The 18,101-nt window shown below is 37.9% G+C and overlaps 1 protein-coding gene across 1 annotated transcript in view; it reads left to right on the forward strand.

Annotated features, from left to right (window-relative positions):
* Positions 1–17,528, forward strand: part of LOC127563057 (calcium-activated chloride channel regulator 1-like) — a 31,430-nt gene extending 13,902 nt beyond the window's left edge. The window contains exons 7-14 of the mRNA XM_051999261.1: positions 528–755; positions 4,930–5,104; positions 6,631–6,737; positions 11,231–11,446; positions 12,231–12,492; positions 15,055–15,219; positions 15,698–15,934; positions 16,738–17,528. Of these exons, the coding sequence (XP_051855221.1) occupies positions 528–755; positions 4,930–5,104; positions 6,631–6,737; positions 11,231–11,446; positions 12,231–12,492; positions 15,055–15,219; positions 15,698–15,934; positions 16,738–17,102 (1,755 nt within the window). The 3' untranslated portion in view covers positions 17,103–17,528. The remainder of the gene's footprint in view (positions 1–527; positions 756–4,929; positions 5,105–6,630; positions 6,738–11,230; positions 11,447–12,230; positions 12,493–15,054; positions 15,220–15,697; positions 15,935–16,737) is intronic.
* The last annotated feature ends 573 nt before the right edge of the window (positions 17,529–18,101 follow it).

Below are 18,101 nucleotides of genomic sequence, written 5' to 3' on the forward strand. Positions count from 1 at the left end.
TCTGGGAGTACCCTGTACCAAAGAAATTGCAGGTTTATGCCATCCACATGGTAGCTCATCTTTGGTAATATGACTCAAAGGAAATAGAACTTCTTCCATTTACTAAACCAAACATTAATCCATTTACAACCATGATCCTACTCAAAATCCCACGTTTCAAAGAATTGAGAATCTGCTAGTTTGTTAATGAGGGCCCATCAATGCAGAGACAAACACTTCCACCACTTAAGCTTTGAGCGTTATGGGGATTGAAACTGGCCCCATTATCACCTTGTGATGTGCTTCTTCAAATAAAGGTGGCCTTGTTGTCAGATAGGAAATATGGCCTCTCCTGAAGCACATCCTCAACTCCTTTCTAGCCTAGAAGAATAGTCTAGAGCTTGTGTTCTGCTGGTCTAGCCCTTGAGAACCCAGAGTTTTCACCATAGTACCCAGAGCCTCTAGAGTTCCAAATATGGGCTGAGTCCATTCTACTGTAGCTTACTTGGAGATAACCACTTGCCAACTTGATTTGTGTTTTCATTCAGGGTGGGGACCGGCTAAACCGACTGAAACAAGCCTCAAAACTCTTCCTGCTTCAAATCATTGAAACAGGATCCTGGGTTGGAATGATCACATTTGACAGTGCAGCCACTATTCAAAGTGACCTGGTACAGATAGAGACCGATGCTCAGAGAAACACACTCATTACAAAGTTACCTGGTGTTGCTTCCGGAGGAACATCCATCTGTTCTGGACTCAGAGAAGCTTTTACGGTGAAATAATCTCCCCTCTACTGTCTCTATTGTAGTGGATATTTTAAAAGTGAATTTCTATTCTGAAAGGCCCTCACGTGCCTATTTTCTAGTATACATTTGATGCATCTAAAAGTGAAGGTATGTCTAGGGAGAGGAAACAATATCTACAAATGGTGATATGGACAAATCCTAATTAAATTCAGCCCAACAAATATTAAGCACTTAATGTATGAAAGGAAGAAAGTCAGATTTACAGGCAGGAAGACCTGAATTCAAATCACTCCTGCAAGGTAACAAGTGTTCTAGAATAGATAGAACAGTCAACTTGAGGAGCCAAATTCAAATTCTTCTTCAGGAACTTTCTAGCTGTGTGACCTGGACAGAACACAATTTTTGTAGGCTTCAGCTTCTTCATCTGTAGAAGGAGAGGAAGGGGATTGATGACTTTTGAAGTTACTTTTAGTTCTGAACTTATAACACTCTATGCTATATTGGCTGTGCAATTGTAAAAGCAATGAGAAGGTTACTGGGTATGATATAGAATGAAATGCATTGAATGCATCAAAAACATCTAAGACACCAGGAGCAATGATGTTCAATCTTGACTCCATTCTGTGAAAGGCAGACATTTCCAACTCTGTTGATTATGAAACACTGAGACAAAGAGTTGTTTGTCATCCATTTAGGAGAAAGATATAGCACAGCCAAAGAATGACGAACTGATTGTTTGACTCCCATTATGGAGGACTCTCTACATTTTAATGCACTAATACTATCTAAACACCACTCCATTTGATAAGAAACAAAATCATACAACTATCTTAGTAATCATGCAGTCTAACTGCTTTATTTTATGAATAAGGAAGCTAAAAAATAAATGGCAAGTTAGTGGGTTAGGGATTAGATATATCAAGTATTTGTGTGACTAATTTTGATATAAAAAGAAGGAGATAAAGGTCAACAAGCACGAGGACTAAGAGGACATGGATAATTTTGTAGCTACATTCTTTAATAGAGAACAAATGGAACTCAGTAAGTATGTAAGTGGTATACAAGTGAAGGGCATGAAGTTTAAGACAAAAGGGGGAAAAAGACAGAGCCTGAGCCTGTACTCAGGATCAAGTTAATTTACATAGTATAGAACACTTAATCATGTTTGTGGGAATGGTGGAAGAAATTAATAAAGAGGGAGACTGAGGATCTGTAAGAGGGAAAGCAAAAGGTGAATGGAACAAGGTCCTGGAGCAAAGGAAAGGGAAGGGTCAGGATGAAGAAATTGGCTTTGACATGAGAGCACCGCTGTTTCCTTTTACACAGGAGGAAGGAAATGGATGAGACCAGAAGGCACATTAGTTAAGTTCAGTTTTTCAGCAAAGTAAAAGATGATGTCATGTGCTGAGATATGGAAGAGAACTTGGTGTCTCAAAGAGTTAAGAAAATTGTTGGAATAGATGTTGTAAGGGACAAGAAAGAATAACTTCAACCAGCATAGCAAAGGGCTGATTGAAATGCATGTGGTAGATATTCTCAGGGAAATTATAGGGGAGCCACTGACTTTGGGCTTCCGGTACCAGTTCTCCATTGCTCAGGAGCATAGGCACTGATGGTTTTTTTTCTTATTTTTTTTCTTTTTATTTATTTATTTATTTTTAATAATTATAACTTTTTATTAACAGAACCCATGCCAGGGTAAATTTTTACATTATCCTTTGCACTCACTTCTGTTCCAACTTCTCCCCTCCCTCCCTTCACCCCCTCCCCCAGATGGCAAGCAGTCCTTTACATATTAAATAAATTATAGTATATCCTAGATACAATATATATTTGCAGAACCGAACAATTCTCTTGTTGCACAGGAAGAATTGGATACAGAAGGTAAAAATAACCCGAGAAGTAAAAAAAAAAAATGCAAGCAGTTTGCATTCATTTATGGGCACTGATGTTGAGATTTAGTGAGTGTTGGAGAGGAACAGAAAGGCAACAGTGGAAGAGCAAGGGGGCCAGAGATTGCTGACCACTGGATAGGGACATCTGAGAGGCCTTAAGACTAAGAGGGCACAGTACCAACAAAGCAGGATCAGGAAGAGTCACCTACATGAGGAAGTATATAAGACTGTGGTCAGACAAAAATCATCAAGTCTAAGGTGTTTGCTTTTTTTGAATAATTTCAAAGAATGGCAATGTATAGAGTAGGGCTCCTTTTGCACAAAATAAATGTCTTTGTCCAATTAATATTGTGCTTTCTATTGCATAACATTTCTCATAAGAGATAATGAGGGATAGTGAATAGAGTATTGGTCTTAGTGTGTAGAAAACCTATGTCCACATCCTTCTTCTGACACCACAGGAATCTAGGCAAGTCATTCAGCCACTCTCTGCTTCAATTTCTTGACTTGTAAAATGGAGATTATAATTCCTACACTACAAGTACGTACTTTGTGGTATCAATGGGAAGCTCAAATTAGATCCTAAACATAAAGTGCTTTGAAAACTTAAAAGTTTTCTTTTACTATCTAAATAACATTCATTATTATGATCAACTACCCTGGTCATACAGACACTGTAACCCTTGTGCTCCCCTGGTATTATCCCAATGTTCTAAGAACTCAAGAAAGATCTCCAGTTCATTGAATATATACTTGTAGTAAACAAGTAGAAGAACATAGATAAGGTTGATACAGGTAGGTAAGGTAATAAGCATTTCTTAAGTGCCTACTGTATGCTAGACACTGTGCTAACAAACATTATCTTATTTGAGCTTCACAATAATCCAGGGAAGTAGGTGACATTAAGCTCTACATTTTACAGATGAAGAAATTGAACCACCTTGGGGTAAAATTATATGACCTGGATCACATATCTAGGAAGGTCAGATATGAACTTAAGCCCAGTTTTATCCACTATCCTACCTAGCTGCCTCATGTAGGACAGCCAAGGATGGAGATTGACATGATTGGAGAATGTAATGGGCTGAAACTGAGCAGATGCACTGAGGTCCGAGTACTTAATGCTAATTACCAATTGGACAATACTCTTTTAGTATATGCTTGGAGAAAGAATGGCCCTGCCTACTACTCTGTGCAAGTTTCATCTGTTGTATAGGAGATTGGGTGGAGAATTTAGGGAGTGGAGTGAGAAAGCCAGAGTCACTCCTGGAGGATGCATGTCACCATTGCTCTCACTTCGTATCACCATTCCATTCATGTCCACAAAGAATAAAGATCAAGGACTTTTGCTGATCCTGACTCAGGCTGATTCTAAAGTGGCCAGGGTGCTAACACAGTCTTTACAGGAGAGGATGCTCACATAGATGGAATTCCAGATCGATTAGAATATAATGTCTCCTGAAAAGCCAGCATTGTTTCACAAACAGAACACAGAGGAAAAAACCCGGGTTCAAATTCAGCTACTGGAATTTTTTAGCCGTGACTTCCTAAGACATCATCTGGTTTAGCAAAAGGAGTTTCTACCCCGAGATTTGTATAATTTTCCCTGTAGTGAGTGCCATAAGTCACGCCTTAGTTTCTAAATGTCTACTTTGGCAACTAAAGTAGAGCATCACTTCCCAGAGCTTCTGTGGAAAACACTCTCTATTATGAAGAGGTTTAGAAAAAGAAAACAGATGAAGGGGAGCAAAGGAACATAGTATGAGAGCTGGAAAAGACCAGAGGCAACCTATACCTTTCTTTAACAGATGAGGAAACTGAGGTTCTGAGAGTCTTAGATTCCAAAGCCATTGCCCTCTCTACCATAACTTTTCTAAGATTCATAAACTTCCTCCCCTTTAACTCCTTTCCCCTAGTAATAACAAAACAATCAGAAGCAATTCCTTCCTTTGTGTTTACCTGTTCACCTAGGTTCTAGAGCCAAAAAGAACAGATATCCTGACTGGGAAGAAATATCAATGTATAGAACCTGGGTCACTCAGTATTCCCAGAACAGCTCTGGTTCCAAATGGCAGTGGCAACTGTGATAAATCATCCTGTATTAAAGAAAGAGAAAAATGGCTTGGGCTGAGTTTCTGAAAGTTGACCTTTTCATATTTGAAAATTTCAAGAGGGGAAGATGTTCCTGAGGTTCTTGGATTTTGTCCCTTATCCCTTCTTTCTGTCCTGGTCAGTTCCATACATTCGAGGTTATCTGGCAACACTGAGTCTGCTTATCAATGTCTGGCATGAATTTATGCTTTCAGGCAATCAGAAAGAAATTCTCAACTGATGGTTCAGAGATTGTCCTTCTGACTGATGGAGAAGACAGTACTATCAGCTCATGTTTTGATGAAGTAAGACAAAGTGGAGCCATTATCCACACGGTCGCTTTGGGACCTTCTGCAGACAAAGGCCTGGAGGAGCTGTCAAAGATGACAGGTAAAAGATAACTTGCAGGAATTGTTTCTTTAGTAGGCAGAATAGATTATTTCTATGAGAACCTCCCTAGAGTTCTCCTCTAAGATCTACAGGTAATTGAGGTTTTCTGAATGCTATATATGAGGGGAATAAGCTCTGGAAGGTCAGTCCATAAATATTCAAGTGTCTACCCAAGTTCTGAGCTAAGTGCTAGAGACACAAAGAAAGTCAGAAGAAAGTCTGCCTTCAAGTAACTCACATCTAATGGAGATGGGAGAAATAACACCCAAAAAGAAGCTGAAATGGGAAAGGGGAAAGATGGATGCCCAGAACAAGGATGATGAAGTTCAGAAGAATGAACCCTGATGGGAAATGAATAGATGACTGGCTTGAGCATCTTGCTAAATGGAAGCTTGCAAAGGAGCTCTCTGCTCTCCACCTTCTGCCTTCCATTCTCCACTCCCTCCAATCAGATAGTGGGAGGAATAACTGGGTCCAGTAAGACTGATGAAATATGAGGTCCAGGAGAAGTGAATTGGAGGGAAATGAGTCCCTGGGGATAGGATGGGGACATTCAGAAAAGGGTAACTCAGTGAGAAATTAAACAAATGACTGGTCTTCCCAAATTGGAGAGACTTTAAATAAAATCCAACAACAGCCTTAGTTTATGTCATCTGAGATCATGCTGAGCTGCACGTTTAGAGAGAGAAATTTGTCCCGATGTTAGTTCTGTGATGATTTTTTCCCCTAAAATAAGTCTCAAAGGCTTCTATCCAATGATAGAATTACAGAATCTCAAAACTGATCTTTGACATCCATCAATGATAATCTCGTCCAACCCACATCTACACAAATGGTCATTCATGCCTTTACAGTCTCCCAGATTTTTCAAAGACCATGATAGAAATAGTTAATTCAAGTGAACAAAGTCAGCAACCACTTTTTCAGAGCCTATTCCATTTAAGACACTGTGCTAGGTGAAAAATGGCAATTACTGCCAATAATAACTTAACAGTTTACTTGGGGGTGAAGAAGAAAATGAGACATGGACACAAAGATGTCAACAAGACCTGATGAGTTATTCCTAAACTAAGGGCCAAATCACACTCCTGATGAGGAGAAATAAGCAATGGATACCAAATAAAGTAGGATTTGATTCTCTTGGGTCAATCAATGCCTGTCACCATCACTGGGGAATGAGTGAACTTTCCAGACAGAATGAAATATGTGAACTGGTTTAAATCGTGGATCCTGTGACACTCATGTAGGTCCTCATTAGTCTTTCTTATCTCTTCCCAAAGCTTTGGTTGTTTTCCAGATAAATAAGATTTTAATTATTGTATAATATACAGTTTATACAACACAAAACTGAAATTTTTTACACTGCCTTCCTAGAATGAGGCTGTATACTTACTAGCTGTAGGCTGCCTGAAGTTTATAAAGCAATATAAGACTTTATAAAAAAAAATAACATTTTAATTAAGACTGTTAGATTCTCTCTAATGAGGGCTAGTTATTTAACTTCTGATGATGTAATGCTACTTCAGGCGGTAAGCAGATTACTGCTACGGACAATGCCCAAAACAATGGGCTCATTGATGCCTTCAGTGCCCTCTCATCAGGAAATGGAATGATCACCCAAAGATCCATCCAGGTAAGTTTCAATTTCTTATTTCCCATGATTGTGTTTTATATAAGAGTGCAATGTTCTCTCCAAAATGTAATGTTCTCTGTTGAGGGTCTCTGGAGCAGCCTTCATTTCAGTTCAGTAATCACCACAAGTATAGCCAGGTGTCAAAGTCCAAATCCTTTATTGTCTCCTTCAAAGTCTTATCTCCTTCACTTGGGGCTCGGCTAGCTTTCTGGGGGCCTTTGGGAGTCTTGATTTCAGTGAAGAAGTAAAGGAGGAGAGCCTGCCACCGAGGTGATGTGAGATAGGATGAATCTGAGTTCAAGAGCTTGTGCTCCAGCCTTCTGTCTGTTTGTCTCTGAGTCTCTGAATCTCTCTGGCTGAGGCTTCTTGCTTATATGCTCCATACTGAGTACAAACCAATCATTATATCACTAGAAAAGCATTATTTGTTGTAGGATTAAATAAATGCTAAACTAGATTTAACCATTGTCTCCTCAATTCCACTTAGTACCTTGTTTCAAGGTCTGGCCCATAACATCTCCTTGGAGGATTAAATCAATCATAGTGAATCATGCTCAATTAGAGAACTATTGTCTCTATCAATTCCATTGACTTAGTACCTTGTAAGAATCCTTTGTTTCAGAGTTCTGGCCCAGGACAGAAGAGCACAGTATTCTTCTATGAGAGATTTAGAATTTAGAAGGACTTTAAGGTTCTTCATATCAAACATCATAGATATTTTAGTAGGAAGGGACCCAGAATCATCCAGTCCAAACAACACATTTTAAAGATGAAAAAACTGAGGTAAATGGACCTGTCCATGGTCAAGCAGGACATGGGGGCCATGATGAGATATGAACTTTAGTGCTCTGACTCAACATCCAGCATTCTTCCACTGCACCATACTCGTTGGAACATTATAATCAATGGGAAATGATGTATAAATAAAAGGTGTTCTTTATATACATATGTATGTGTGTATACATACATATACATATATACATGTATGTATGTATATATGTATATATGTATGTATGTATGTATATATATAGTTCAAGTTCTATTAAGCACCTACTATGTGCCAGGCACAATTTTGCAAATATTGTCTCATTTAATCTTTACAACAACCTTAAGAAATAAGTGCTATTATTACCTCCATTTTATAGATTAGGAAACTGAGGCAGGCAGAGCTTACCCAGGATCACATGGCTAATAAGTGCTGGAGGGCAAATTTGAATTCAGGTCTCTCTGACTCCAAGACTAGAGCTATATTGACTATGACACCCAGCTGCCTCTAGACAGTGAGCATTTCCACTGGCTATCCACTCTTATTTAAATTTTTGAAAGGAAAAAGAATGCAGCAATCATCACATTGCCAATTCACCTGATGCTCTAACTGCCCTACTGATACATGAAACAAGCTCTTCACCCAGCTTGCTTTGAGAAAGTTGTCTGGTCCTCATGGCTCCTTCTAGAGGATACAGACACTGATTTTATGCATCCCACTATCAGTAGTGGCCTCTCTTTGCATAGCGCCATGTCCTACTCCCCTCACCATGTTACTCTCTGACCATTAAAGACTACCCCATTGGTTCCCTCTATGGATCTCTAGTGATCTCATGACTTCTCTACAAATCCATGATGTTTTAACACCTTAAGGGTCATCTGAATCTAAGCCTGAAGCTTTTTCGAAGATTCCTAACAGGGTATTGGTGGCACAGTGACTGAAATGCCAGCTCTGAAGTCAAAAGGATTCCCCTTTGTGGGTTCCAATCAGATATTAGTTGTGTGATCTTGGGCAAGTCTCCTGACCATGTTTGCTTCAGTTCCTCATCTGTAAAATGATACAGAGAAGGTTTAATGAGCATATATTAAGTGCTTACCATGGACCAGAGATGTTATAAAGGAAAAAGTGACAAGAGATTGGCTATGGATGACACTAAAGGTGCAAGTCTGGGTGCCTGGAAGGATGGTGTGGCCCTCCATAGTAATAGGGAAGTTACAAAGGAGGGAGATTGGGGAAAAAAGGTAATGAGTTCAGTTTTAAATATATTGAATTTAAAATACCAAAGGTACAACCCATTTGAGATAGAAGGCAAAGTTACAAGTCTGAAGGTCTGCACAGAGATGAGGACTGGATAAATTGAATTGAAAATCATCAGCTTAATAATAATTGAGTCCATGGAAGCCAATGAGATCACTAAGTAAAATGGTATAAAACAGAAAAGAAAACCATGCAGGAAATAGTTTTATAATGCATAATTAGCAGGTATGACCTAGATGGAAACTCCACAAAGGAGACTAGGAAGAAGCAGTCAGATATGTAGGAGGTGAACAGGCAGAGATCAGTATCACAGAATATCAAAGGAAAAAAAATATCATGGAAAAGAGGCTGATCAACAGTCTCAGTGGCTATAGAGAGGCCTGGAGTGCTGTGGTTTGAGAGGTCATTAGATGTAGCAGCAACAGAGCAACAGGATCATTATGGCAACTTTAAAGAAAGAAGTTTCAATTAAATGATGATGTTGAAAGTCAGTCTGCAGAGTGTTAAGAAAAGAATGAGAGGGAAGGAAGAAGCAGCAGCTCTTATAACAAGCCTTCTCAAGGAGTTTAGCTGAAAAAGTGAGAGGTATGGGACGACAGTTAGTGGGGATGGACAAATCAAATGAAGGGTTTTTTGAGGCTAGTGGGGACATGGATATTTTTTTAGTATAGAAACAGGCAGCTAATAATACAAAGAGTTCAGCAGACAAGGGGACTGAAGATAAATGAAAATGTGAAATTGATGGAGAGGACAAACTGTTGCAGAAGACAGAATGGAATTGGATTTCTTGTCCAGAGAGAAGAAGGGTCACCTCTTCATGTGAGGCAAGGGTGAAAGAGACAATGGTAGAAAGCATATAGGAGACATGAAATGAAGGGGGAGTGGAAAGAAGCTCTCAGCAAATGGCCTTAATTTTCTTCAGTGAAACATGAGATAAGATTTTCAGATTAGTGAGGGAGGGAGAGAAAGCCATGGGAGGCTTAAGGAGAGACGGAAAGACATGGACGAGTCTCTGTGGTGAGTATGAGAGTGACTTAGTCAGGAGTAATAAAAGTATGACAGAACCAGGGCAGGCCAGGCCATACCCATGAGACAGGGTGGTTCAGTTAAAGAAATCTGAATTTGGAAGCTGCCTATGTCTTCCCTTTGAGATTATCTTCCACTTTAGTGTATATATCTTGAACATAGTTTTTTCATTTTAAATTAAGTTCCTACCAAGCAGAATATGAGCTCCTTATGGGCAGAGACTGCTCTAAATTTTTGTTCTTTTGTTCAAGACATTCTTTCCACCCAACTCACTTCTGAGAAGATGACTCAAAATCAACATGAACTCAACAAGTACCTACCTTAGATGACAGTTTTATTCTTTCCCCACTCAGAATGGAAGGGATTTGATTTAGAAGAAAAGATGGTTAGAAAAAAAATGGAGTACCTTAGACTAAAATAAGGGATCTCATTCTATCCATATCTTTTCACATCCTTTGGTCCAGGAATATTATTCTTTTTTTCTGTACTATTTTAATACTTTTTTGTTTTTCCAAAATGTATGTAAAGATAGTTTTCAATATTGATCTTTCCAAAACCTTGCGTTCCAAAATGTTCTCCCTCTCTGTCTCCCACCCACCTCACTTAGATAGTAAGCAATGTAATATAGGTTAAACATATGCTTCTAAACATATTTCCATATTCATCATGCTACACAAGAAAATTCAGATCAAAAGGGAAAGCGCGCGCGCGCACACACACACACACACAAAAACAAACAACAACCACAAAAAAGGTGAAAATACTATGCTTTGATCCACACTCAGTCCCCACAGTTCTCTCTCTGGAGTTGGTTGGTTCTCCCATCACAAGTTGTTGGAATTATCTCGAATCACCTCATTGTGGTAAAGAGCAATGTCCATCACAATTGATCATCACATAATCTTGTGTTACTATGCACAATGTTCTCTTGATTCTGCTTATTTTGTCCAACATTAGTTAATATAAGTCTTTCCAGGTTTTTCTAAAATCAGCCTGTTCATCATTTCTCAGAGAACAATACATACTTAGATCATAACTTATTCAGTCCCAGTAGAAACACTACTGGATCAAAGGTTATGCACAATGTATAGAATTTGGGGAATAGTTCCAAATTGCTCTCTAGAATGGTTGAATCAGTTCACAACCAGGAATATTATTCTTGCACATTTGTATAACAAATGACACATCTCCTTTCCTAACCATCCTACCTCCTAGTGGATGTTAACCAGAGGGATAGGGAAGGAACCTCTCATTTAATTTTTACAGGGAACTTCCAGTTAAGGAAACTCACTCTACTAGTGAAAAAAATGCTACTTTTTGTTCCTTCTCTGCAATTTATAGTCTTTTATCCATTAGTATGTCCTTCAGATTAAATATGATATGATTTGTTGATAACTTACTCCTCTGACCAGTCACTAAATGTTTTGTTCTATTTTATTAACAGCTTGAGAGTAAAGGAGCCACTCTGAAGGATGGGGAGTGGATGAATGGCACAGTTATTATTGACAGCACAGTAGGCAATGACACACTATTTCTTGTCACTTGGACAACAAACCAACCCCAAATGTCTATCTCAGATCCCAGTGGGAAAATACATAGCAATTTTTCAGTGGATACAAACTCCAAAATGGCTTATCTACAAATACCAGACACTGCTACAGTAAGAAATCAGCTTTTTCTCTTGTGTTTTCTTAACGTGTTCAGAAAATGGTGTCAAGACTTTACTATCAGTATTATAACTTTTTAACTATTTTGAATGACAATAGGTTTTGTTTTTTATTAATAATAGAAAAAACTCATTCCTATTCTATATATTCTCTTAGAAATGTGATGAATTGGTCACAAAAGCAAAAGCTTAAAAAATTACACTGCAGCAAGAAAGAACTCTTATAAGAAGTATCAGAATGTTGCTATGTGACCCTGGGCAAGTCACTTAACCCCAATTGCCTCAGCAAAAAGAAAAGAAAAAGAAGTATCAGAAGGGCAGAAACTGGGCAAGAACACATGGAAAGTCACGAGAGCAGGCAGAGAAATTACAGAGCCTTTTCTGATTGGTGTGAACATACTAATGACACTATTTCCCCATCCAGAATTTTAGAACCCATGTGTTCCAGCAGCCAAAATCTTTCTTCTGAAAATAAAACACCATGGCAGGGGCCTATCTTTCAGGTCACATTTTTCATAGCAAAGAATTCAATAGTAAGTGGTATTACGTATATCCCAGGAAAAACTCTGGATACTACACTCATAGGCAAGAATGGATTGAAATGACTATCATAGCTGACCAGAGAAACAACCATACAAACTTTCTGACAAATAGTTTTCTTTATGTTCACTTTTATAAATCAAATAAAGGGTTAACATAGATAATGGATACCAGAGCAAGTAGGTAAAGCAGGTCTTAACCCTATTTTGCTGTAATGAATTTCTACTGGATTTTTCAGGATGGAATTTGGACTTACAGTCTTAAGTCAAGTGCACAGACACTAACTATGACAGTAACCTCTCGGGCTGCAAACCCTTCTGTACCTCCCATTACAGTGGATGCTAAAATGAATGAAAACAACAGCAGCTTCCCTAGTCCAGTGATTGCTTATGCAGAAGTTCGCCAAGGATCCTTGCCTATTATAGGAGCCAATGTAACAGCCCTCATTGAATCAGCTGATGGAACAACAGTGACTCTGGATCTTCTGGATAATGGTGCAGGTAGATTTATCCCCCACAAAAAACTCAAGGTTCTTTGTCTTTTAAGAAAGAAGTGTCTAGTCTTTGTGATACATTGTAATCTCCTTGCTAAAATTTCTTTGAAAATGTCTACACCTGTATTCATTAGCATTCTTGGCAAGAAATCATAAATAGCTTTTTATGCTGAAAGGGAAGACTCAAGTTCATAACTTTTATATTTCAGTAACCTTAACAAAATAAAATGAAAAATAGCACTTTGAAACATATTTGCTGTGTGATCTGGGGCAGTTACAGTCTGGCTGTGTATCCATTTCTACAACTATAAAGCAAGGAATTGGACTCTGTGACATCAAAGATCTCTCTTTTAGCTCATGATCCCTGAAAACCAAGCTTCATTCTCTTTGAAAGGAATTCTAGGCCTGTTCAAAAGTTTTCCTTCCTACAGCCCTTTTCTTGAATAAGGAATCTATTCCTTCATCATCTCTGATTCTTGGAATCCTTAACTACCTTTAAAACACAAATCAGGTTCCATCTCCTACACAAGATTTTTCCTGATTTCCCCTAATACCTACTTTTCTTTATAATCTCCTCCCCACCAACTTGCTTGGCATTTGCCTTGTACATGCTTTGTATTGGGCTTTACACTATTAGCTTTGAGTCGTCTGCCAAATTAGATATAATCTTGAGAACAGAGCCTATTTCCTTTTTGTTAATATATCTCCAGCTCACCGAATTGAACTGAATGAATGTTAGCATCAGGCTTGAGAAAAAAGAGGATTGTTTTCTTGGAAACATAAATGATTCCTAGTGACCCACAAAGATAGGTAAGAAACTTTTAGCCTTAGGGAAGGTGTATAATCTATAAACAAACAAGCAATCAGAGCTCTCCCTTAGATCTGAATCCACCTTGGGTTAGGTGATTTTATTGCTACCCACAGAAGAGTGTTATCAAATATCAACAAAGTCATTAGACTATAGGGCAATACTTTAGAGCAGGGACTCCCACATTTTCCTATGATCTTCGGGAGGAAGGATGATGCTCATATTGACCAAACATCAGCACCACCTTGCCTCTGTCCCTTCTGACTGAAAGTGACATGACTAGTTAACCCAAAGCAGAGAAGACGTATCTGTTAGATAGTCAAAAGGATATCCCAATTCATCCCCTCCTGGGAATGCACTATGTGGACAGACTTCAAATGATGCCTTTTTTACCTTTTGGAATTTCTGTACATTAAGAGGAGAGGACACTCTTGGCACGATGTGTGGTGTCCCCTTAATAAAAATGTGTGGACTTGAGAGACACTTATTATATTCCTACTAAAATAAGGCATAATGCTAGGAGTTACATTAACTAACTGTAAGCAATCCTTACCCTCAAGGAACTTAAAATTCAGACTGCCTGAATATCTCATGTAAACAGAGAGGTAAATGCAAAATTTATACAAGTTCAATCTGAAGTACTTTGGGTATGGGAGAAAACAGGGAAGGAACTAACAAGGGGAATCTGGAAAGCCCTTGTGTAGGAGACAGAACCTGAGCTAAACTTTGAAGGAAGCATGGATTCCCAGAAACAGAGATGAGAAAGGAGCACATTCCAAAAATGTCAAGCCAGTGAAACACTTAAGCAAAGGCAGAGAATTAAGAGTTAAAAGATGTATACAGGGCAAAGTTAGTCTGCCAATCTGACTGGAATGAAGGTTACATGAAAGGAGTAATGGAAAATAATACTATAAAGGGTAGTTGGGAGCCAGATTATGGAGGGATTTAAGACTGATAGAATTAATATAGAGGTAATAGGGAGTGATTGTAGATTTTTGCATAGGAAGGTCATCTGTTCAGATATTTTAGGAATATTAGCAGAGGAAAAAGACTAGAGGTAGGAAAACCAATTAGGAGGCTATTAAAATCATAGAAATGCCTGAATTAGGGTAGAATATGTATGAGTAGAAAAAAACAGACTGATGCAGGAGATGATATAAAGGTAGGTGGAATTTACAAGACTTGACAAATGATTAGATTTAGAGTTTGAGAGAGGGAAGAGGCATGATTTCAAATTTTGCCTCTTACACATATTTGTTCAAGTTTCAGTATCCTCGTTTGTATAATGGGCACAATAATAGCTTTCATCTGCAGCGTATTGGTAAATTTTTAAGAACTGACTCTCTGGAGGAAAAAAGAACATATAACACACTGCTAAGTTTAATTTTCATTATGTTCTTAAAGAATTCAACCAAACAATAAATCAAGGCCCAATTTGTACATATTTCCAAGCTAAAAACAGTCTTATTAAAAACTGATCAGCTACCTTTAGTACAAGTTGACTCTATCACTCTTACATTATCTGCCTTACAGAATTGTTAGGAGATTGCAGTGAAATCATGTTTTTAATAAGCTTTGAGAACTCTGAAGTACTCATGTATAGAAGTAGCATATATATACATACACATAGATATATAGATATATAGATATATTTATATATATGGAATATCCACTATTATCTCCCAATGTTCAAGTTTATTTCTGAGAATTTATATGTTCATTAATTATAACACTGCTTTTTAATTTGTTTCTACAAAAAAGGAGCTGATGCTTATAAGAATGATGGTGTCTACTCAAGGTATTTCACAGCCTATAAAACAAATGGTAGATACAGCTTAAAAGTGAGAGCCTTGGGAGGAACAAACACCCAAAAGTCAAGACCTCAAGTGAATGGAGCATTATATGTACCAGGATGGGTAGAGAATGGTAAGGAATCTCCCATAACAAAACCATGGTGCTGTTTTGAGTCAAGGGCAAAAGAGCGTCTAACTGAACTTGGATTTCAAAGTAAAGATTGGGTTTCTACATTATGAAACAGACTGAAGGTGACATGGCTAGTTAACCCAAAGCAGAGAAGACTTATCTGTTAGGTAGTCGAAAGGATATCCCAAGGAGGAGAGAATAAATTTGTACTGCTTAACTCCAGAGGGCAGAACCAAGCTCAATGGGCCCAAATTTCAAAGAGAAGGATAGGGTTGATAGAAAGAAAAATTTCTTAACACTTAGAGCTCTCCCCTAGTGAAATGAGCTGCCTCAGCAAGGAGAGTTTCCCCTCATCAAATAGGCTTCCCATTGTTGAAGTTGGGAAGGGACACCCAAAAGATTGGGGTTACAGACCATGTATTTGTGTGGAATGGAGTATCAAGGACAAGGCTATTGATGCTTTTTCTTTCCCTTGATGCAGGTGAAATCAAAATGAATCCACCAAAACCTGAAATTAGTGAAGATGAAATTCAAGGAAATAATCTAAGTTTCAGCAGAACATCCTTAGGAGATTCATTTATATTAACAAATATTCCAAATGGCCCTATACCAGATATATTTCCACCAAGTCAAATTATTGATCTGGAGGCTAATATAGAAGATGAACATATTAATCTGACCTGGACAGCCCCTGGGGATAACTATGATGAGGGACAAGGTAAGTGTGCCAACCAGTTTTGATTCACTAGCAATGTAGAAAAGGGAAAACAACAATAATAACACACACAAATACACATACAAAATGAGGGATTGACCTTAAGAGAAAAAGAAAATTAACAGAGCCTGAAAATTGTGATTTCTAAACCAGTTCTTAGACTAAATTAGCAATACCTGATTTGAGAAAAAATCATTCCAGAACTCTGAAATAGAAAAGATCTAAGTTAACTGAGCCCTGAAAAACCAAAGTTCAACTTGAAAAGCTGATAAGGAAATAATTCTGAGATATAGGCCTTAGTTTATTCATAGCATGTGTGTGGGAAGGGTCTGGGAGTGGGACACAGATGACCAGAATTCCACTCTCTACTAGGCTTTTCTTTAGATATGACTTTGAAGATAAGAGTAATAAAGGCATTGGAAATAGCACTATTTAACAACTGCTGTCTATACAGGAGAGACCCAAATCCATTCATTGTTATGTCCTTATATAACATTACACATTACCTGGAGGTACACGGAGGTATCTTTCCTCTGTTCAGTCATATGGGTCAAAGGCCAGATCTAGTTCTACTCCCTGAACACTTAGGATCAAATTCCCCTGCAAACAGGATTCCAGTGTTTATTACTAATCTACATGGTGGATTCAGGTCCTCCTTAGGGATATTTAAGTTTCAGCTTTGTTTCTAGAAACAAGCCATTCTTGTTTGGTTTTTCCACATGGTTATTTCTGGTCTCTGAATACCTCTATGTGTCCAAGATGGCCTACAGTCCTGGTCCTGAACAACGGTCTCTTCTCTGTTTTAGCTCAATACTACATTATAAGAATGAGTAAAGATATCATCAAACTAAGAGATTACTTCGACACTGCTCTCCAAGTGAATACTACTGGCTTCATTCCAAATGATGCTAACTCCAAGGAAACTTTTGTGTTTGAACCACAAGATTTTAAAATAGAAAATGGCACCACCATTTTTTTTGCTATTAAGGCAGTTGATAAAGCCAACCTGACATCATCTATATCCAACATAGCTCAAGCATCTCTATATGTTCCAGAAATTTCGGCTGGTGTTAGTATTTCAACAATAGTGATGTCAGTGGTTGGTGCAGTTGCAGGGGTTTGCATCATTGCAGGTGTCACACTCTGCATCCTGAACAAGAACAAAAAGTAACAAGACTAAAGATGGAATTATGAGGAAATCAGCACAAAATAAAAGAATTCTCTCAATCTTATGGACCGACTGTATATTTGGATGCAAACATTCTTTTTTTTAAATTATAGCTTTTTATTTGCAAGTTATATGTAATTTTACAGCATTGACAATTGCCAAACCTCTTTTTCCAATTTTTCCCCTCCTTCCCCCATTCCCTCCCCGAGATGGTAGGTTGACCAATACATGTTAAATATGTTAAAGTATAAATTAAATACAATATTAAGTATACAGGACACAAACATTCTTAAAGCAAATTATACATTTAATATTAAAGGAATAAATGGATTAAACATGTAAAAATGTATTTAAGGTAAAAATATAAAAGTAGGATCATCCTTTTCATGTTTTATTTTATTTGCTAGTAAATAAAGTTAATTTTTCATATATTTGCCTTTATATGTGTTTTTATTTGACTTCCAGAGATATAGGAATTGAGAAATAAGATGGTAGTTAATCTGAACTAAGAAACTAAAAACTTTTTAAATGGTTCTTCTCTTTGGTAAGTCCACTAGGACATTTATGAAGAAAATGAGAATTATTTGAAAAGCAAAGGGAGTGTTTCAGCCAAGGAGTCTGTTAATGAAATAGTGTAAGAGGACAAACTGTACTACAGAATCTGCTATATCCTCAAATTTACTAGAGCACCAGGATTCCTGAGGATGTTTTCACACCTGAAGCCAGCAAAGCCAGACCCACAAAATAACTACACAGAGATTATCAGAACAGAACAACCTAGGGGAAAGAGGGGTGCATTCTTCTACTTCCTATCCAAATAGCTTCCACCTGTGACGTCAAACCTGAAGACAATGTTGGAGACCCTTTATAATTCTCTCTGTACTCACTCAGGCAAGATGGACAAGTTCAAGAGTGACAAAGAGAACATCAACAAACCATATTCAAAGCTTCCAGATACAAAGGTGCTAAATTCCAGAACTAATTCTCTAGTGGCACAGCCTC

The sequence above is a fragment of the Antechinus flavipes genome, chromosome 4, assembly GCF_016432865.1.
Source record: "Antechinus flavipes isolate AdamAnt ecotype Samford, QLD, Australia chromosome 4, AdamAnt_v2, whole genome shotgun sequence".
Lineage (NCBI taxonomy): Eukaryota > Metazoa > Chordata > Mammalia > Dasyuromorphia > Dasyuridae > Antechinus > Antechinus flavipes.